The following is a 23,261-nucleotide window of genomic DNA, read 5'->3' as shown; positions in this document are numbered from 1 at the left end:
GATGATTCCTGCTTTTTATTTATATGTTTGGGTATCTTTAGGTTGGTGATGTCATTTCCGGTGCTGATGTCACACTAGAAGCGTGGCATTCCAACTGGAACTCTATCAATAAGCACATTGACTTGGACCACACTTACCACCCCCGAGAAAATTGGGTTGGTGATGAAAAAGAACAGGAAATGACACCACCCAACCCAATTTTCTCAGGAGTGGTAAATGGGGTCCAAGTCAATATGTTTGTTGATAGAGTTCCGGTTGGAATGCCATGCTTCTAGTGTGACATCAGTACAGGAAATGACATTCCCAACCTAAAGAAACCCAAACATAGAAATGAAAAGCAGGAATCATCTGCAGTGCTTCATCCAGAGGCTCACTGAAGATGTTACCTTGTATGGTGACAAAATGTCTGAAAATGAACCTTCCAGCTCAGCAGGCAAACTTACATCCAGCTAAATTATGTTATATATTTAGTGAAACAATCGAAAATATTTCACACTTCACATAGGGGATTAATATATTCAGTGCTAGATAATAAATGCAAGTAGGATTGCACTTTGGGAATAATTATGAAAACCCTTTTAGTTTTTATTATTTCAAGGGATGTATGCATGCCTAGTAGGGCCAGCATTTGCTGCCCTGTCCGAATTGCCCTTGAACTGAATGGCTTGAAACTTTAGTGGATAGTTAAGAGTTAACCAACTGCTAGGAGTCAGAATTCACTTCAGGCCAGTTGGTTAAGGACAGAAAACTTTGTTTCTAAAAAAGAACATTCGTGAATCAGATGCATCTTCACAACAGTCACTATTACTGAAACGAGCCTTTTTCCCCAGCTTTATTAACAGAAAAATCCTAGGCCAGTAACATAATAGAATCATAAAAGCTAAATCAGGCCATTCAGCCCATTGTGTGGACACCAGCTGCAACTGCTTTTAAACCGACATTTCGCATTAACCTGTTCAAAGATGTTATTATCCACCTCTGGAGAAGGTGGGGATTTGAACCTGGACCTCCCAGTCCAAGGATAGTGACACTACAACTATGCCACAAAAGCCTCCCAAATTAGAATCTTGCGATGGCTGGGAGTCGAACACAGCTCAACATTTTGGAAGGCAGCTATGCTCACCACAACACCACCATCACCAGCTGCATCAACAGCCATTTTAATTTCTAGCACCTAGTCCAGTGTTTCGCAGTTAACACCTTTTAAAAATGTCATTAGAGTAGCAGATGGATTAAAGATTAGCCACGTTCTGTGGAATGCAAGGGGATCTGACTGAAGATTAATTTCAGGGAGAAGATGGCAAAGAAAACATTAGACTAAGTGTGGGAATGATGTATATTCTAGATCGATTAAGTAGCAATTAAATACCTTCTCACTCAGGGGTAAAAGGAGGTACAAAGGCTGGGGGTTCTATAGATAAATAGAGACAGAAAAAGCATTTAATAAATATAGGGGTTGACGGAAAAAAAATGAGAAACATAAAAGACACTGATCAAGCAGTGTTGATAGGTAGCCTTAAGCAAATTATTCAGTTTTCAGAGAAGGGAATGTATGTGATGGATGCCAATTACAATTTCCATCATTAGATAAGGTTTGGTGATTTGAGAGACTTAAGATTAAGGCACGACATTCAAAGAAACCTGAGCATATAGCCATTGTTCTTTCTAAGTGAAAGCAATAGTTAAGACTCAGAAAACAAAGTTGGCAGGATGGATGGATTTTGAATTATAATACACATTGAAATTGCAACCTCACTTTCTGTTTATACAAATTACTTAGGCGGAAACATGAAAGGATATTGAAGTTTGCTGCTATTTAATTAAGATTAAAAATCACAACACCAGGTTATATCCAACAGGTTTAATTGGAAGCACTAGTTTTCAAAAGCTTTGTACAGCCCAGTCCAACACTGGCACCTCCACATTATTTAATTAAGGTGCATGGTAAATGAGAGACTGCAAAGGGCCATTGAAATGTCAATCAAGTATATACTGCCACAAATAAACATTGGGAATAAACAATGGTGAAAGCACATGCTAAAAGGAAAAGTTTTTAATATAATGATGGAGGAGATGGTAGAGGACATTCAACTGCAAAACGTGCAGCATTTCAACAGCTCCAAAAATTGAGAAAACCATCCAAAGCACATCACAGAACGATATTGTAAAAACTAGATACCAAACACAAAGGAGGCATTAGTGGACGTTGTACAAGATAATGAATATGTAAAGAGGTTAAGTTAGGAGCCAAGCTGAAGCTTTTATCTCTATCACAGCCACGGGTGGAGTATCAGGCAGTTGGAAACTGTTTAAGTTTGTTGGATTCTGACAGGGTCTCCTAATGGGAGACAGATATATCTTACCCAGATCTTATTAGGGATAGATAACGTGCTCAAAAAAAGTGTGAATTTTTACTGTTCACTTGGCAAATCTCTGATCTCCTTCCAATAAAGTCTGCAATTTTGACCATGATTTTCAATCTACAGTCCAGTTCATATATTGAACCAAATGGACATCAGGACCATTGAAAAGTGCACAGGGAAAATTCAGAAAAACAATCCAGGAAAGATAGATTAATGATGAAAAAAAAGCATTAAAAACAAGTTTTATTCACTGAAATACAGATGATTATGGAGAGCATCTAACAAGTTCTAGAATTTTGAAAGGTTTCTGTAAGGATTCACAAAAGCTATTTGCACTGGCTGGCAATCAGTTATAAGGGATAGATATCAAATCATCACCAGAATAACAAAAAGAAATTACAACATTTACTGTTCATGCAGATGGTTGTTAGAAATATTAGTACCCTAGGATAAATTAATATTGAAGCAGAAATCTGTTGTCATTTTAAAAAATAAGGCATTCTGAAAAATAAAAAAAGATACGAGGAGATAAAAAAAACAAAGAAAAATAGGACTGGAAAATGAACAATTTACCAAAGCCTCCCACTGTACTGCAGCTTATGGTATTCTATGATTTACAGTTTCAATAAGCAATGAAAAAAAAAATGAAAAATGTTACCTCTAAATCCCCTTCAGAATTTACAACATAAAACAGCTTTGGACAAGTCTAATCAATCTCCAACTTTACCGACATGAGGACTGTAGCCTTATGGTCATAATTCTGCTGCTCTAACATCTAGTCAGAATAAACTAGGCTTCACTCAGACTGCTTGCATTACACATCCAATTCAGTTCATTATCTAGTAAAATAGTTAATATATATTTCTTTAAAAAGTTGCATTTTTCCCCTTCTAATTTCTAGACATTTGCCTTCACCAGTTGTTACCACTCCAAAATGTGTCAATTTCTCTCTCAGGAGACAGTAAGAATTGCAACATCATGTAATGGGTGGAAAGACACAAACAACTTAAGAAAAACATTGAGATGCCAACAGTTGAAAATAAAATACCTCAAAATGCAAACATCACTTCTGTTATTCCCCCATCTGAATGAGTCACATATATAAAATAGCTACAAAAAGAAAATTATTGAAAGGAATACATAGCTTTATCAAGACATCTCACCTCCTGACTGGGTTAGAAGCTCTTGCATTTGTTTGTTGAGAAATGTCAATGTAAGGTTCAGAAGCTGTTCAGAGAACTGCTTGCCCTGCGTTTCAGAATAATTTACCCTGATGGCTGAACACAGCAAATCTAAAGCTGGCTTAATTTCTTCGACATCTACATAAAGAGGGAAATGAACAAAGAAGAAATGTTGTCATTGACCTTGCATCTTAACCATTGCCAAGAAACACAAAATAAACACTCCTCTCTTGTGTGCTTCCATTTTACGATACTTTGTAAAACATAAGCAATTTCCAAAGGTATGGAAAAGGGGAGGGTGGATTGATTTGGGGTGGGAAGTGGGGTTAGGACTGGATTTAGATGAATTAATAGCAGCGCAATGTCAGCGGTGTCAAAATATGAGTCCAATGACCTTTTACAGCTTTAAGATAAAAATGATATAATTAATTTAATTTGAAGGCAAGTCGATAAAGACTTCAAAGTTAAAAATCACACAACATCAGGTTATAGTCCAACAGGGTTATTTAGAAGCACTAGCGTCCGGAGCGCTGCTCCTTCATCAGGTGATTGTGGAGAACAGGATTGTAAGACACAGAATTTATAGCGAAAGTTTACTGTGGAATGTAACTGAAATTGTATATTGAAAAATACCTGGATTGTTTGTTAAGTCTCTTATCTTTTAGAATGACTATGTTGGTTTCCATGATTTGGAGATGCCAGTGTTGGAATAGGGTGTATAAAGTTAAAAATCACACAAGACCAGATTATAGTCCAGCAGGTTTAATTGGAAGCACTAGCTTTCAGAGCACTGCTCCTTCATCATGTTGGTTTCAGGCATGGTACATTTGCGAGATCAAACAGAGGCTATAGCAACAGATGAATGGGCACCGCACAACAATCAACAGACAGGTGTGGTCCCTCCCGGTCGGAGAGCACTTCAGCAGTCCGGGACATTCGACCTCGGATAACCATCCTCCAAGGTGGACTTCAGGAAAGGCAACAACGAAAAGTGGCCGAGCAGAAGCTGATAGCCAAGTTCAGTACTCGTGGGGGATGGCCTCAACCGGAACCTTGGGTTCATGTCACACTACAGGTGGCCCCATTGCGACCGGACGGACGGACGGACGCACAGACAGACAGACAGACCCTCTTTCTTACACTCCCACACACACCCTCTCACAGACTTAAACCCCTTTGCACTCACACACATACACACACCCCCTCAGATACCCTCAAACTGCCCCCACCCCCACCCCCTCAAAACACAGACACACACACACAAAAGTTTGTGGAGTGAATTTGTACTTGCAGAGTTACATTTTATTTTCCTCAAAAACTGCATGAATGCATGAAAGATTCTGTAAATCCGTTTTTTAGATTAGAATCAGTCTGACCATTGTGGTACAGACAGCCTCACAGGGAGTTAACACCTTCAATACCTTATCTGGGCTGACATGACACCAACTGTTAAAGTGCACTTGAGAATGTAACTTTTAAAAAAGGTTTTGCGATTTAAATATGGAAGAACTGAAACCAACACAGTCATTCTAAAACATGAAAGATTTAACAAACAATCCGGGTCTTTCTCAATATATAATTTCAGTTACATCATACTGTAAACCTTTGCTATAAATTCTGTGTTTTATTGTCTTATTCCCCACAATTACCTGATGAAGGAGCAGCGCTCCAAAAGCTAGTGCTTCCAAATAACCTGTTGAACTATAACCTGGTGTTGTGCGATTTTTAACTTTGTACACCCCAGACCAACACTGGTGTCTCAAACTCAAAATCGAAGATAGCAAAATTTTGTTCTCCTTCAGGCTGCTGAGGGTTGGGTTTTGCTTAGGTACAGTTCCACAAGCTCACCACAACCATATCAAAGTTAGCATTCTACACTTGCATGTCTAGGCAGCAAGTGGCAGGGCTTTTTTGACCACAGATGAGCCACAGCTGAGATCCAGTCTGTTGTACCCAACAGTTACACAAATGCAATGAAGATGTGAAAGTGAAATCAGAAATTCTGCCTGATAGTTTCAGGGGAGGAAACTAAGGAACATGGGTCATCTCTACACAGTGCTGTCCCAGCTGAGATCAATTAGCTTAGTATACCTCTCCAATCAAACCTGGGCCTTTTGATCTCCAGTGCTTGATTGCTTTATGCTTAGCTTTTTGAAAACATGGATACCAGAGTTGAGAGATAAAACAGATTAAAGAAAATCTTTAAGAACTGTACCTTATGACTAAGGTTTTTTTTTACCACGCTTTCTACAGGACATGTGACTCAATGTTGAAGAGTGCGTTGCGGAACATGAGCTTGCAGACAAACCAAATTAACTTCTGTAAACAGGTGCTCCATAGACCAACTTTGGAGCACAGTAATAGAAGGAAGCCATTTAGCCTTTTGAGCCTGTTGCCATCATTCGATTAGATCATGGCTGACCTGCATCCAGTTGATTCTCTAACCTTTTTAATATTTGCAATTTTTAAAATTCATTCATGGATACAGACAGATTGCATTAATATTTATTCCCCCATTAGTTGTCTTTTCAGACTGCTGCAGTCCAACAGTTAGAAAGGCAATTCCAGAATTTCGACCCGGCAAAAGTGAAGGAACCAATTAAAACAAACCTTTTCTTATTTTGCAATTCCAAGACATTTATTTCGAAGATTCTGAGGCAAAGAATATTCCTCAACATAAAAATAATTCTGAAGAAGACGTGGTTCGGACATCAATAAGTAAAGATGGGAATTTTAATAAGTAATTATTTTCTTGTTCAGGGCTAGGACCCCTGTTTCCCAAAGAAAGCAACATATGCTAGAGTGAATGACAGTAGTGGCTTCTAGGGTGACCCACCTATCATGACACCATAACATATATAATTTTAAAACAAGGTGACTAAATCTTTTGGTGTAGTTGCTCCTTTATAATCATTTAAAATTATATTAAAAGGTTTCAGTCTGCATTGCATTGCTGCAGACATCAAATTCCAGCCTAAAGTTAGGAGTGTTATGGAATATTATCTACTTGCATGAACAAATGCAGCACCAACAATACTGAAGGAGCTCAATACCATTCAAAAGAAAGATACTTGCTTGATCTGAACCCCAATCTCCACCCTATGCATTCACTGGCTCAGTAACTGGTTCTTCATGGCTTGAGCTGAAGGCAGCTACAAGAACCAACCAGCAACCTGCTTGGGCAACTCTTTTCAAACTTGCCACTGATATCATGTAGAAGGAAGAGGGAAGTGGGGGCATGACTTGGAACTGAAGCACCATTGCCTCAAGAAAGAACTAGAAATATTTTTCTGTTTTAAAGGCATCAAGGGGCATGGATGGAAAGCAGGAATGTTTCATTGAGATAGGGACCAGCCATGATCATATTGAGTAGCAGAGCAGACACAAAGGATGAAAAGGCCAACTTCTGTTTCTAGTTTCTATGTTTCACTGTTGCTGAATCAAAATTGTTCCTCCTGCAGAATGTGGCAGGTGAGAGTCTCCACTGACCACCTCTGCGGGAAATGCACCCAACTCCAGCTCCTCAAAAACTGAGTTAGGCAACTGGAGCTGGAGCTGGATGAACTGCGGATCATCCAGTGGGCAGAGGGGAAATTGAGAGGATGTACAGGGAGGCAGACAATCCTCAGACACAAGCTAAGGACAGCTAGTTTACAATCAAGGGGAGGAAAGGGAACCAACAGACAGTGCAGGGACCCCCTGTGGTCATTCCCCTCAGCAATAAGTATACCATTTTGGATACTGCTAGTGGGGACAGCCTACTGGGGGAAGCCATAGTTGTCAGGTCTCTGGAACTGAGGCTCAGAAGGGAAGAAGGGAGAACAGAAAAGTGCTAGTGGTAGGGGAGTCAATAGTTAGACGGATTGACAGGAGATTTTGTGGTCAGGAACAGGACTCCCAGAAGGTATTTTGCCTCCCTAGTGCCAGGTTCTGCGATGTCACCGATTGGGTTTACAAGTTGGTGAAGGGGGAGGGTGAGCAGCCAGAAATCGTGGTACATACTGGACCAATGACATAGCCAGGAAAGGCATTGAGGATGTGAAAATTGACTACAGAGAGCTAGGTTGGAAGCTGAAGAACAGGATAAGTAGAGTAGTGATCTCAGGTTTGCTACCGGTGCCACGAGATAGTGAGGTGAGGAACAGGCAGCAAGTACAGTTTAACACGTGGCTGCACAGCTGGTGCAGGAGGGAAGGCTTCAAATACTCACAAATCTTATTGAGTTCTTCGAGGAGGTGACGAAACAGGTTGACAAAGGTTGAGGAGTGGATGTGGTCATATGGACTTCAAGGCATTTGATAAGTTCCCCTATGGTAGGCTCATTCATTAAGTCAGGAGGTATGGGATACAGGGAGATTTGGCTCTCTGGATTCAGAATTGGTTAGCTGGCAGAAGGCAGAGTGTGGTTTAGATGGGAAGTATTTTGCCTGGAGGTCAGTGGTGAGCGGTGTCCCACAGGGCTCTGCTCTTTGAAATTTTTATAAATGACTTGGATGAGGAAGTTGAAGGTTGGTTAGTAAACTTGCCAATGACAAAGGTTGGAGGAGCCGTCGACAGCATAGAGGGCTGTTGCCAGCTGCAGAGCGACATTGACATGATAGAGAGCTGGGCTAAGAAATGGCAGATGGAGTTCAACCTGGATAAATGCAAAATAATGCATTTTGGAAGGTCAAAGTGCATAGATCCCTCAAAGTTGCCACCCAAGTGGATAGGGTTGTTAAGAAAGCAAATGGTGTTTTAGATTTCATTAATGGGGAATCGAATTTAAGAGTCGAGAGGTTTTGCTGCAGTTCTACAAAACCCGGTGAACCCACACTTGGAATATTGTGTCCGCTTCTGGTCGCCCTATTACAGAAAAATTGCGGAGGCTTTGGAGAGGGTGTAAAGAGGGTTTACCAGGATGCTGCCTGGACTGGTGGGCTTGTCTTATGAAGAGAGGTTGACTAAGCTCAGACTTTTCTCGCTGGAGAGAAGGAGGAAAACAGGTGCAGCACGGTGGTTCAGTGGTTAGCACTGCTGCCTCACAGTGCCAGGGACCCGGGTTCAATTCCTGTCTCGGGCAACTGTCTGTGTGGAGTTTGCACATTCTCCCTGTGGCTGCTCAGGTTTCCTCCCACAATCCAAAGATGTGCAGGTCAGTTGAGTTGGCCATGCTAAATTGCCCATTGTGTTAGGTGCATTCAGAGGTGAATATAGGGTCAGGGTGGATTACTCTTCGGACAGTCGGTGAGGACTTGTTAGCCCAAAGGCCCTGCTCCCATACTGTAGGGAATCTCATCTCACCTCAGGTCACCTGATCAAGGTGTACAAGGTAATGAGAGGCATGGACACAGTCGACAGCCAGAGACTTTTCCCCAGGGCAGGATTTATTGCCACAAGGGGTCCCAGTTTTAAGATGTTAGGAGAAAGGTATAAAGGAGACATCAGTGGTAGATTCTTTATGTGGAGTGTTGTGAACGCATGAAGTGCGTCGCCAGCAGTGGGTGGTGGAAGCAGAGTCATTAGGGTCATTTAAGCGACCGCTGGACATGCATATGGACAGCAGTGAATTAAGAGGTGCGTGGGTTAGGTTATTTTATTTTAGATTAGGATTAATCCTCTGCACAACATTGTGGGCCAAAGGGCCTGTTCTGCTCTGTACTGTTCAATGTTCTATTTTCTAAAATTCTGGAACCTTGGGTGTACGTATACTGGCAGGACTGCAACTTTTTTAACAATTTAGTTCATTTCCATATTTTTCAACCACTACTAAGGAGAGGTAATAAATACTGGCCTTGCCAGCAATGTTCAAATCCCATGAGTAGAAAAGAAACATGACAGCAGATAAATGTTGTACAATATCCTTGCTAAAATTTACAAAATCATTGAGTCTTAAATAATATTAAGTGACAGCTTGAAAACAAAGTAACTATGTAGCAGTCAATGAAACAAATAATAATCTTTGATAACAAGTAATTTCTTTTATATATATATAAAATGACATCCCAAAGAATTTTATCCACACTAACTGAGCAAATTGAATTTTGACCTGAATATCCAAGTTGCTTACTTGTCAGCTGCACCGAAGACATCATCGCAGCTCCAGAAGGTTCCTGCACCGAAATTGTTGCTGGAGCACAAAATAATTTTTCTTTGCTCTTCAGGAAAAAATCAACCATATCCAGCTGCCTGTTCTCAATTCCCGCCTGCAAATTTAAAGGTTAACCAATTATGTTTTACAGACGAGGTGACTGCCATCCACTAAATCAAGGCCAGCACACATGAAACAGGGTTTGAGGCTCGACATTATCAGATTGGTGACTCCTTCCTTCCATCCCAAGGTCTTGCATCTTTAAATCTTTGCATCAATTAGGAAAGCTGTACGTTATTGGCATTGCTATTGTTCCTCAAATTTCCAACTTCCAAATTTGCCATCCTGCACTCCCTACCCTGCTTTGAAAGACTTGCCACACTGTTTTCAATAATAGTTCTTTCCTAGCTAGCAAAGCGAAGGAGCTTCTTGACTCCATCAATTACCTTCTGTACTGAAACACAGAATGTACAATACTACCGCCCATACTCTTCCATCACACCCATCTATTTTAAACATTATTTTTTAATATGCCATGTCACAGCATTATTTATATTTCCACTATTCATTTTTTGGCTAATGGGACTTACCCTCCTCATCTTTCCCCAGTTCAAAGCCCAACTAAACAACAGCATTCTCCATCCCTTCTTTAATCCTATTTCCTTGTGAAACTCATGTTCACAGTGATCTTGGAATTTATTTTGTATTTTTACTAAAATAACATTAAAAAGTTAATTTAAAATAACTCTTTGGTCATTGTGGAGAATGAAACTAGTGTTCCTCAGCATAAGTTTTTAAAGGTAGCTTTCCAACACTTAATAATTTGGGATGCTTTATGGGCCTGTACCAAAAATGCTATCATTTGTTCACATTCTAAGAGAACAATGTGCTTTAAATAACTATCGGCTGAATCTTACGATATTTTTGCTGTTGTCAAGTTCATAAGAGTTTCACATGGGACTTTTGTTCCCAAACGCTCAGCAAGTTTTATGCCACATCATCCTAAACTCACCTTATTATCTACCTATCATTACCTTATGGCACCCCTGGCATCTGATACTAGCCCCATTCTACCATCTTGGCATAGCAAAAACTATTTGCCACTTGGTGAATAACTTGGGATGGACTAGCATCTCTAGCACATGTACCATTTTTCAAAAACCATAGTGCACCCAGACAAATGAGATTCAATCACTCACTTCTCATGCAAGTGCAGAAGGTGTCCATTCACTGTCTCCCTCTTCACTGTCCAATGCCTTAAACTCACCTTCCAGATGAAGCAATGTTTTACTTGTACTTTACTTTACTAGGTTACTATATTCACTGTTCACAATGAGAGCTCCTTTACATTGGCAAGAATAAATGCAGACTGGGTCAAAAAAATTTGCAAAATATCTCCACTCTGTCCATAGCAACAACCCTGACCTCCTTGGGACTTGGCATTTCAATAAACATCCTTGTTTCCATGCTAACATTTCTCTCCTGGGTCTGCTGCTGTATTCTAACAAAATAATACAAACTGAATAAAACACTAACTCAATTTTTTACTTAGGCAATTTATATCCTCTAGGCCACAATATGGAGTCCCACAACTTCAGACATGGCCTCTTCCTACCATTTTTCTTTTCTCCCCAGTCTTGATGATTTTGCTTTTTGCAGGGTGGATGTATTTTCTCCTCCTCACACCTTCATTTAGACCCATTTTACATCTCTCTCTCTCTCTCTCTCCTTCAGTAGCATTAGCTTTCTTCTGTCCTCTTCCTTGGAAACTCTCACAATCTGTTTCACCCAGTCCTCCTTCCCCTCTGTCACGCCATTTTCCAGCTCCTTTCAATTCTGAATAAGAGTTCTGTTGGACTTGAAACACTAACTCACTTTCTTAATAGGTCTGGCATCTCCAGCGATAGTTTCTCCTACACTTTATTCATATACTACTCGCTTCAGACTTTGATGGCCATTTGCCTATATCATTACAAGACATTTGGACAGGTATATGAATAGGAAAGGTTTAGAGGGATATGGGACAAGCACAGGCAAGTGGGACGAGGTTTGGAGATCTTGGTCAGCATGAATGAGTTGGACCGAAGGGTCTGTTTCTGTGCTGTATGACATGCAGTACATTGCAACATCAATCTCATGCCTTAACCTGGCAATGTACCATATGGCAAGATGCCTGTCCCTTGGCTAAGGACTGCTGACCGGCAAGGCCAGCTGTCTGGCTATGACTGTGCTCAGACACAAAACTAAACAGAAATCATCGAAGTAACCGTTTCTGAATTACCTCCAATTAAATAACGCTCCTTAAATAAAAGAGACCAGAACTGGACATATTACTCTGTGTGGGGTCTCATCAATGTCCTTCACATTGTAATAAAACTAACTTTCCTGAAAGGGAAAGGTCTAAATGCCATTTGCTTTTCTTATTACTTGCTACCTTTCTGCGTTCTCTCTCCATTTAAGTTTTTTCCTATTATTCTGTCCACCAAAGTGGATTGCGTCATATGTTCCCACTTTGCAATCCATCTACCAAATGATTTGCCCATTTATCTAATTAGTCCATATCCTTTCACAGATATTGTGTATTCCTCACACACTCAGTCTGGCCTTCACTGTTCGAGGCAGAATCTTTTGGCACCTAAACATCACTCTGGAACTCGGCCAACCATTTTCCCACTTTGAAAAGAGATTTTAAAATACATTTTAAGAAAACTGTTGCCAACTAGTTTAGTGTGCATTTTTAAATTGTACTTTAAAACTGAGGTGTTTTTATAAAGCTAAGCTATAAAACAAAACACAAATGTTCTTCATTAGCTATCACAGGAAAGATATATTAGCCTCAAAGGGCTTACAGTAGAGTTGATGGGGAAAGCAGAACAAAAAGGTACATAAAAAGCAGGATATTTGGGATTAAAAATCACACTAATTCCCATACAAAATGCCATAGAAATCTGAAACACTCCAAAAGGTCTGCGAATGGGTCAAAATATAATTTGGAAAAATAAAGATTTAAAAGAATGATGACTTTTAGCATCTGAAAAGCCTTCCTCTGTTCAGTGATTTAACATATCCACTAGTGTGTATCCAAGAAGAATAGAAGAATTACATTAAAATCTTGTTACTGAATTCTGTACAAATTTGGATAAATTAGCAAGAGATTAATTGTATGAAATGCCAAAGACTTCATTTATTCTTAACTCCTCTGGAGTGTTTTACTTATTTTTTGCTTTCAATTTAGTGCACATTACAATTCCAGAAGCATACAGGAAAACTAGTTTGCAAAACAGCTGATTAACTATGGGCGAATTTACATAATCATTGTTTTGCTGCACTAAGAGTGACCATGGAACATAGGTTAACCTTTCTCAGATGTGACAATGGTTAGTAACAGTTATTTTTTCTAAGCCCAGTCAAGCCTTCCAGTACTGCGCAATGAGAGATCTGTAATGAAAAGCCCGATGGAGATATGGTTACAAGTGGACGTCAGGTTTCTTATTTTCGCAAGAATACAAAAAAAAAGCTCAAATAATTCAAACATTTCAAAATTTCTCAAAATCGATGAAGGACTTGAATGTGAGTCTTTCTTCCTTCCTTTGCAGTATTCCATAGGGGGTCATGGAAGGGTCAGGATACATTAAGGTAATGGAGCTTAAATGTCGATAGCTCCTTTACTGACAAGTAACAGCAATTGCACCCTTGATCCACATGATCTCATTACTTTTTCCATTCCCAAGAAATATAGCCTTCACAAATTCTGGTTTATTTTCCCCATAAAAACATAGTGAAATCAAATTCCAAGAGTCTGTTACTTTTTATGAAAAATGACAAACCTACTGGCGTTTGCAATTTAATGTGTGAAAATTCTTTCACCTATAGCAAAAGGGAAGATTTAATTGTTTTACTGGCAGTGTGACATCAGCATAGCAACAAAGGTATAAAGATATTCCCTCAACTGCAGAATTGCATTGTGGACCTGCACAGTGGAAATCAGTAACCCTAACTTTGAAGCCAATCAGTGCAATGCTGTTCTTTCTGCTTCTAATGAAGATCTGGACGCCCGGCGGGGGGAGGTGAGGGTCTCTGCTCCATGATTGGTCTATAAACACTCGCAAATGATCTGGTCCTTTAAAACTTCACACTTTATTTCTCATACGGCCGGGCACAGATTATCCAGGAATGCAGAAGTTAAACATTTCCATGTTCCTCAGAGGAGCTGCCGACATGGCTTAAAACAAAAACATTTTTATACTTTTCTTAAAGGATGGTACAGGCCATAATCGTATGGTACATTCAGACAATTACCAATCAATTAACAAAATAGCGTTATTGATAGCAACTCAGCCCAATGATATTTCCTGGGAACCAACTTTGTTTTCCAACACTCAAGCCACTCTTATCTCACGAACTGTCAACTAGAATGGCCAGTAATGTCTTATCTAGTCTAGTTATTTCTATGCTGTAAAGGAAGCACTGTCTGCTAATCTGTGTTGAGGCAGACTGTGGTTAGTCAATTATGCAGCTATAGCAGGGTTTAAAAACCATTTTATGCAGCTTTTAGCAGAATTGTCAGTTTGCAACCGAGAAGCCATTTTGTCATCTTTGAATTGAGAAGCCATTTTATTGCTACCTAAGTTAGTAAGAGCATGTAGTAAGTGGTTGTTCCTGACAACAACTGGTTTCCTCAGCCTGTATTCAGATTTCAGATCCTCACTGAAGGCAGTGGCTCCTGCAAGGACCTGGTGGTGGCCTGCTTTCCCACTTATGAACATTCATTTCCCCCAGACACATTAGCTTCACAATCCAGCAGTTGAGTGCAACCTGGGGACATAGTAGAAAACTGTCAAATCTAGCAAGGTCAAACATTTCCATTTTGGTTTAAAAATCTGACGCAAGTTAGTTAGAAGGAGATTCTATTAACAGTTAAATACATGAAATGTTAATGCAGTGGTGACAAGTACAACAATACAATAGTACTGAAAATAACCTAAAACCATGGCAGCCGGAAGTCATGAATAAGGAGTTATCACATCACATGCCAACAGCTCTAGTCCAAAGAAAGCAAAGGCAGACTAAAAGGTCAGTAAAAACATCTTTCCAAAGTGTCCAGAGGCACCACCATAAACCAAATGAGTTCATTTAAATAGAGGAGAATTTTCCCAAATCAAATACATTAATATTACCACAGCTCTGTTGAATATTTCTTAGAGTTCATCATGACTTCACTTTTTTGGCTCAATTACAATATATTCTACTGTGTCCAGACAACAAGGTGTCAGTGCTTCTACCCCGTAAAAAAGAACACCTCTTATAATCATGGTGCCACAAATGACAACTCTCAGATGACGAGTTTTGACCAAAAGGCAGAATCGCACAAGAGGAATGCACGTAATTAGTTTCATGCAAATCCACTCAAAGTAAAATGATCACGTCACTCAACAGGTTTCATGAAAATCCAGAAAAGAATTAATAAAAAAAGTGATTAATCATTGGTTACAGATGTAACCAGTTAACAAAATGCTTAATTCTCTTTCATAAGCTGGTAGGAATTTGATAAATCCTTTCAAGAGGAGAAACTTCAAGCAACATCAAGGGAGAGATTTCTCTATGCAGTATCATAAAAGCTGTCTAAAAGAAAAATTATGATTATGTTGTAAATGACAGCCAGAGAAAATCTTCCTCTCGTTATTGGTAACTCTCTCTCACCTTACAGTCAGGGTGTTAGGTTATTTCTGCATTCATTTACTCACAAGAGACCAACAATAATCAGGCAGGCTTTTGAAAGCAAGGAATTCTGTTAAGAGCTTTTTGGCAGGCAGAAATAGAAGGTTTTCTTCAAGGAAGATCTCGAACAAAGAACCTTTTGTAAATCTGAGCACATTCAAAATTTTGCTGTGAGCATACTAATTTGCACCAACCTCTCTCCACACATCATTGCTGTGCACACCGATTCCCACATCAGCATCCAGTTTGGCAATGCTTTGATTTTATAATTCTCATTCTGGTTTTCAATTTTCTCTTTGTCATTGCCCTTTCCTGTCACCGTAACCTCAATCTCTACAACCATCCAAGATATCTGCTTGCCCACGCACCCTCAATTTTCTTTACTCCACATGGACAGCTGTGCTTTCTGTTATCTACCTCTTCACTAATCCCTCCAAGCTACTAATTTAAGATGCTCTTGCTCTAACATCTTCTTACATGAGTCAGTGTTAAGTTTTGGTTGATTACACTCCTGTGAAGTGCCTAGTGATGTTTCACGTTTTATCATGCATAAATGCATGATTTTGTTGGAACAATACTCCAAACAATATTTAAAACATTATGGTGAAATTTAGCAAACAAAATTAAAAATAAACTTCTAAAGTTGTTCATATCCAGTCTCTTACCTCTAATGCATGGATGGGAATTGAACATCGATTCCAATGATTGAGATGGCACAATGAGTCGACAATGCCCGCTTTCCCATAAATCATTAAACGATTCAATAGATCTTCTTGTGAGAAAGCAAACACCACCATGGAAAGGCCAGTATCTGAACAACGTAAATTAGAAACAGGAAAGCAAGCATTACATCACAATGTTTAAAATGCAAGCTTTTAATTTTAAGCCATAAGACCATAAGACATAGGAGTGGAAGTAAGGCCATTCGGCCCATCGAGTCCACTCCGCCATTCGATCATGGCTGCTGGGCACTTCAACTCCACTTACCCGCATTCTCCCTGTAGCCCTTAATTCCCCGAGACAACAAGAATCTATCAATCTCTGCCTTGAAGACATTTAGCGTCCCGGCCTCCACTGCACTCTGCGACAATGAATTCCACAGGCCCACCACTCTCTGGCTGAAGAAATGTCTCCGCACTTCTGTTCTGAATTGACCCCCTCTAATTCTAAGGCTGTGTCCACGGGTCCTAGTCTCCTCACCTAACGGAAACAATTTCCTAGCGTCCACCCTCTCCAAGCCATGTGTTACCTGGTACGTCTCTATTAAGTCTCCCCTTAATCTTCTAAACTCCAATGAATACAATCCCAAGATCCTCAGCCGTTCCTCATATGTTAGACCTACCATTCCAGGGATCATCCGTGTGAATCTCCGCTGGACACGTTCCAGTGCCAGTATGTCCTTCCTGAGGTGTGGGGACCAAAACTGGACACAGTACTCCAAATGGGGCCTAACCAGAGCTTTATAAAGTCTCAGTAGCACAATGGTGTTTTTATATTCCAACCCTCTTGAGATAAGAGACAACATCGCATTCGCTTTCTTAATCACAGGCTCAACCTGCATGTTGAGCCATTTGTACTATTCATAAAATTGATTAGTCAAATAGAAAATTTATGAATGCTAACTTTGATTTCTGTTCAGATGCTGCCAGACCTGCTGAGCTTTTCCTGAGCAACTTCTGATTTTGTTTCTGATTCACAGCACTCGCAGTTCTGTTTCTACTTTCCTTGTTGGAGTGGGATTTGTATCGGTCTACTCGAATAAAACACTGTTTCATTGTCCCACACTCAAGTTTTACAGAAGAGTATACCTAATATGAAGTCATTAAATAAAAAGGATTTATTTACAGTTGAAAAGATATACATTACAGTCCAGAATGCTGCTCATTTTAAAGGATTATTGAGTCATCACATTAATCTTCTAGACAAACAGTCTGGGCTCTATGCTTAAAAGGGCAAGTTAATAATAAATGACTCACATTTACTCTATCATTTATTTTAATTAACCTACACCATATCTACAAAGATTTGAGTTTCAACAGGGAGGTGGCAGCACAGTGGTAACATCGCTGACCTGTAAATCACACTGTCAGGCTAATGTCTTGGTACATGGGTTCAAATCCCATTTGAGTGGGATAAAATCTGGAATTAAAACCCATTCTAATGTGACAGTAAAATCCATCTGGTCCTCACTTACAGAAGGAAATCTGCCATCTTTACCAGGTCTGATTCTCAAGTGACTCCAGATTCACAGTGATGTCATAGACACAGTCAGAGTCATGCAGCATTGCATACTTTCACAATCAGGACTCCCACCCACCTTCAGAGGACCCCTTCGCCCACCTCCAACACACTGCATCCACCTGGACACCCCGCGCTGGCCTATTACCTGCCCTCGACCTCTTCATTTCCAACTGCCGCCGGGACATTAACCGCCTCAACCGGTCTACCTCCCTCCCCCACTCCAACCTCTCACCCTCACAACGCGCAGCCCTCCAATCCCAACCTCACCATCAAGCCAACGGATAAAGGGGGCGCAGTGGTAGTATGGCGCACTGACCTCTACACCGCTGAAGCCAAACGTCAACTCGAGGACACCTCTTCCTACTGCCCCCTCGACCATGACCCCACCCCCCATCACCAAACCATCATCTCCCAGACCATACAGAACCTCATCACCTCAGGAGATCTCTCACCCACAGCTTCCAACTTCATAGTCTGGGAACCCCACACTGCCCGGTTCTACCTCCTTCCCAAGATCTACAAGCCTGACCACTCTGGCCGACCCATTGTCTCAGCATGCTCCTGCCCCTGCCCCATTGAACTCACCTCTACCTACCTCAACACTGTCCTATCCCCCTAGTCCAGGAACTCCCCACATACGTTCGAGACACCACCCACGCCCTCCACCTCCTCCAAGACTTCCGTTTCCTTGGCCCCCAACGCCTTATCTTCACCATGGATATCCAATCCCTCTACACCTCCATCCGCCATGACCAGGGCCTCCAAGCCCTCCGTTTTTTCCTCTTCAGACGTCCCCAACAGTACCCTTCCACCGACACTCTCATTCGTTTGGCCGAACTGGTCCTCACCCTTAACAATTTCTCCTTTGAATCCTCCCACTTCCTCCAGACCAAAGGGGTAGCCATGGGCACACGTATGGGCCCCAGCTATGCCTGTCTCTTTGTTGGCTACGTAGAGCAGTTGATCTTCCGTAATTACACCGGCACCACTCCCCACCTCTTCCTCCGCTACATTGATGACTGCATTGGCTCCACCTCGTGCTCCCGCGAGAAGGTTGAGCAATTCATCAACTTCACCAACACATTCCACCCTGACCTTAAATTTACCTGGACCATCTCTGACACCTCCCTCCCCTTCCTGGACCTCTCCAACTCCATTAATGACGACCAACTTGACACTGACATTTTTTACAAACCCACCGACTCCCACAGCTACCTGGATTACACCTCTTCCCACGCTACCTCTTGCAAAAATGCCATCCCGTATTCCCAATTCCTCCGCCTCCGCCGTATCTGCTCCCAGGAGGACCAGTTCCACCACAGAACACACCAGATGGCCTCCTTCTTTAGAGACCGCAATTTCTCTTCCCACGTGGTTAAAGATGCCCTCCAACGCATCTCGTCTACATCCCGCACCTCCGCCCTCAGACCCCACCCCTCCAATCGTAACAAGGACAGAACGCCCCTGGTGCTCACCTTCCACCCTACCAACCTTCTCATAAACCAAATCATCCACCGACATTTCCGCCACCTCCAAACAGACCCTACTACCAGGGATATATTTCCCTCCCCACCCCTTTCCACCTTCCGCAAAGACCGTTCCCTCCGCAACTACCTGGCCAGGTCAATGCCCCCAAACAACCCACCCTCCAATCCTGGCACTTTCCCCTGCCACCGCAAGAACTGTAAAACCTGCGCCCACACCTCCTCCCTCACCTCTATCCAAGGCCCTAAAGGAGCCTTCCACATCCAAAGTTTTACTTGCACATCCACTAATATCATTTATTGTATCCGTTGCTCCCGTTGCAGTCTCCTCTACATTGGGGAGACTGGGCGCCTCCTAGCAGAGCGCTTTAGGGAACATCTCCAGGACACCCGCACCAATCAACCACACCGCCCCGTGGCCCAATATTTCAACTCCCCCTCCCACTCTGCCGAGGACATGGAGGTCCTGGGCCTCCTTCACCGCCGCTCCCTCACCACCAGACGCCTGGAGGAAGAACGCCTCATCTTCCACCTCGGAACACTTCAACCCAGGGCATCAATGTGGACTTCAACAGTTTCCTCATTTCCTCTTCCTCCACCTCACCCTAGTTCTAAACTTCCAGCTCAGTAACTGTCCCCATAACTTGTCCGGACTTGTCCTACCTGCCTATCTCCTTTTTCACCTATCCACTCCACCCTCTCCTCCTTGACCTATCACATTTATCCCCTCCCCCACTCACCCATTGTACTCTATGCTACTTTCTCCCCACCGCCACCCTCCTCTAGCTTATCTCTCCACGCTTCAGGCTCACTGCCTTTATTCCTGATGAAAGGCTTTTGCCCGAAACGTCGGTTTCGAAGCTACTTGGATGCTGCCTGAACTGCTGTGCTCTTCCAGCACCACTAATCCAGAATGTGGTTTACTGCTAACTACTCTCTGAAATGGCCAAGGAAGCCATTTCAGTTCAAGGCATCAATTACGGGCAACAAATAGTGGTCTCTCCTTATTTCATGATGTGATCCTTGCCCACATAAGGAAAGAAAATGATATTCACTTTAAGAATAAAAGTACATTGTTAAAGATTCACATCTTAATCTATTTTTTGTAGTTGAACCTCCTGCCCATTATAGAAGCTAAAAACACAGATTGACATTGGTCGCTTGGGAAAATGTCAGCATGTCAATGACAGCATCATGAAGAACAGTAGCAACAACATTTTACGCTTATTAAAAAAAAACTCGAAATGTTTTACAATAAGGAAAGGATATTGTCACTACTAAACACATGGAGAAAACAAATCCTTCAGTTTCCAACTGATTCCTGGTACAAGTGGAAAACTAGCAGAACTCATCAGAATTTTATAGGTTCACGCCAGAGGCTTGAAAGAACAAACGGAGATCTTAAATGCAAAATGCAACTGACTTCATTCACCAAGATGTAAAGATTTCCTTTTCCCTTTGCCCCTGCTCCCCCCCCAACCAAACCCCCAAAAGGAAAACTCTGACAAATAGTCACTGAACAAATGCACTTGAAACTGCCAACATTCCTCTAATAGAAGAACAGTTCATTTTTAAAAAAATTAAATGCTATTTAGAAAGATGTTAGCATAAACAGCCAAAACAATTATGTAACCTATTTCCCAACAATATCCTTTACAGACTCAATTCCACCAAATTAAAACTTCTACCTTAAGTTTTCTTGCTCAGACACCAAGAGATCTCTTTCCGGTTCTGAGGCTTAGAGCCTGTTTTCCAGTCCTGACAGCCTAGAATTCTTTTCAATACTCACAACCTTGAAACTTCAAAACATTTCTCACAACTTGAAGATTTCTATTGAATAAAACCCTGAGTCTGGAGATTTGCACAAACTAAGCTGCTCTTTTGCTGACATGAAACTGTTCATCTCAACTGAAACCCAATCCTAGCCTCTGACCATTCAAACATTCAGGAATTAAATCCTAAATACATAATCAAGGCAATCAACTTAAATCAGATACTTTATCATTGAAGTCTTGAGCCCATAGTTCCAAATGACCTCTGAATTCTTTAAAAAAAGGGCACTTTCACAGAATTCAAACAAAAAAAGGACTAGCTTAATTTTGGATATCTGGTCAGCATGGACAAGTTGGACCGAAGGGTCTGTTTCTGTGCTGTACATCTCTATGACTCTAAAACTTGAATTCCGAAATGACAATATACATTATAAACCTTTATCAAAATATACGAATAAACCTGCTCTTGTTATGAGCTATTCTTACCCTTGTATAAGCACACAAATACTGGGATAACAGGGAATTTCAAATGCCAATTATTCAATTTCAGAATTCAATGATCTTTTATGTAGTGGCTTATGGCAATGAAGGGGTTACATTAAAAGTGTCCTTCAATTAACATGCTAAATGGAAATCGCAGATCATTAAAACTGTTCACAGTAGAGAATTATCTTGGCATTTTAAGCAATATTCCCACAGTCCATACTCCTCCACCCTATCCTTTCAGACAAAAACCAAAATGCCTAAATCTTATACATTGCAATTTCCAACAGTATATTAGAATCCCTACAATGTGGAAACAGGCCACACCGACTCTCTGGACAGTAGCCCACCCAAACCCATTCCCCCACCTAATGCATCTAACTTACACATCTCTGAACACAATGAGCAATTTAGCATGGCTAATTCACCTGCACATCTTTGGACTGTGGAAGGAAACCGGAGCACCCAGAGGAATCCCATGCAGACACTGGGAGAACATGCAAATTCCATACAGTCAATCACCCGACGCTGGAATCAAACCGGGGTCCCTGGCGCTGTGAAGCAGCAGTGCTGACCATTGAGCCATCGTGCCACAATTGCTGGCATTAGTATGGTTTGTCAAAGTAATTGGAGTCATAGTCATACAGCATGGAAATAGACTCTTCGGTCCAGTCAGTCCACACTGACCATGTTCCAAAACTAAACTAGTTCCACCTGCTTGTGCTTGGCCCATATCCCTCCAAACTTTTCCTATTCATGAACTTATCCAAATGTCTTTTAAACATTGTAACTGTACTTGCATCCACCATTTCCTCTGGAAGTTCATTCCACACACAAACCATCCTGTGTGTAAAAACGTTGCTCCTCATATCCTTTTTAAATCCTTCTCTTCTCACCTTAATATGCCCCCTAGAGCTTTGAACTTCCCCACCCTAGGGAAAAGGCGCTTGGCCATTCGCCTTATCTATGCCCCTCATGATTTTATAAACTTCTCTAAGATCACTCCTCAGCTTCCTATCCTACAGTGAAAACAGCCCCAGTTTTTCCAGTCTACTTTTATATCTCAAACACTCCGTTCCCGGCAACTTGATAGAGTTTCTGACAGATGTCTAAAGATACTGCACGAGTAATTTTTATAGTGTACCTGTGAGAAACAGGGATAATTCATCGTTCCCATCTCCTTCCACTGGTAAGGATTGGCCTTTAATATGATGATAATTCACCTGTTGTGTTTCCAAGTCCCAGAAGGCAACAGTCACAGCTCCTGAGTCAGGTGCAACAAGTGTGAATAAAACACTGAATTCAGAAAGAGATACTGTCTGAATACTCATGGATTCCTCCAGCCCCTGAAGCTGCACCATCCCTCTCAGCTTATTGGCTTTGTTGTTCAGGTCCTCTTCCTGAGCAAAGCTTTTAGCAACATCATCGCAAGGCACTACAGAGGATTTATAGGAATTAACATTGCAGGTTGCATCATGAGAATTCTGGCTGGACAGGTGCTGATACCAGGGAGACCACTGCAGGAATCTTTCTGCCGATGATACTTTAGTTTCGCTGTAGAAAGTTCCCAAGCGGGCTTTCCAGGACCTTTAACATGCATATGAAACCATTTATGTTATTTAATAGAATAATTGTGTAAATACACACTCTTAGATAATAATCACTATAACTAGCCTCTTTGAATTAGAAAAACAGCATGGCCTCACACTCAGGTTTGTCTGAAAAGGCACAAAATCAAAATTTTTCTCCCTTTAGACCAAATCATTTTTCCATCAAGACACTTGCTTGAAGATGCTTTGATCACTTCACTAATTTGTCTTTTGACTCAACATCTACACTTTCTTGCATCATTGAAGCAACTGGAGACATCATCTTCTATAAAGGAGCTGTGCAAATGCAGGTCATTGCATTAAAGGCAAACTTTTCCCTTTAAAGAACGCCCATATGCT

At 41.2% G+C, this 23,261-nt stretch overlaps 1 protein-coding gene across 2 annotated transcripts in view; it reads right to left on the bottom strand.

Annotated features, from left to right (window-relative positions):
- Nucleotides 1-23,261, bottom strand: part of spg11 (SPG11 vesicle trafficking associated, spatacsin) — a 142,768-nt gene that overhangs the window by 105,282 nt on the left and 14,225 nt on the right. For both annotated transcript variants that reach the window (XM_072565333.1, XM_072565332.1), the window contains exons 6-9: nt 22,457-22,899; nt 15,998-16,143; nt 9,594-9,729; nt 3,527-3,682 (exon numbers count right to left, since the gene is read on the bottom strand). In XM_072565333.1, coding sequence (XP_072421434.1) covers nt 3,527-3,682; nt 9,594-9,729; nt 15,998-16,143; nt 22,457-22,899 — 881 coding nt within the window. The remainder of the gene's footprint in view (nt 1-3,526; nt 3,683-9,593; nt 9,730-15,997; nt 16,144-22,456; nt 22,900-23,261) is intronic.

Source organism: Chiloscyllium punctatum, chromosome 48, assembly GCF_047496795.1.
Source record: "Chiloscyllium punctatum isolate Juve2018m chromosome 48, sChiPun1.3, whole genome shotgun sequence".
Classification (NCBI taxonomy): Eukaryota; Metazoa; Chordata; class Chondrichthyes; order Orectolobiformes; family Hemiscylliidae; genus Chiloscyllium; species Chiloscyllium punctatum.
The sequence above is the reverse complement of the archived record's forward strand: the minus strand, read 5'-3'. Positions and strand labels throughout refer to the sequence as shown.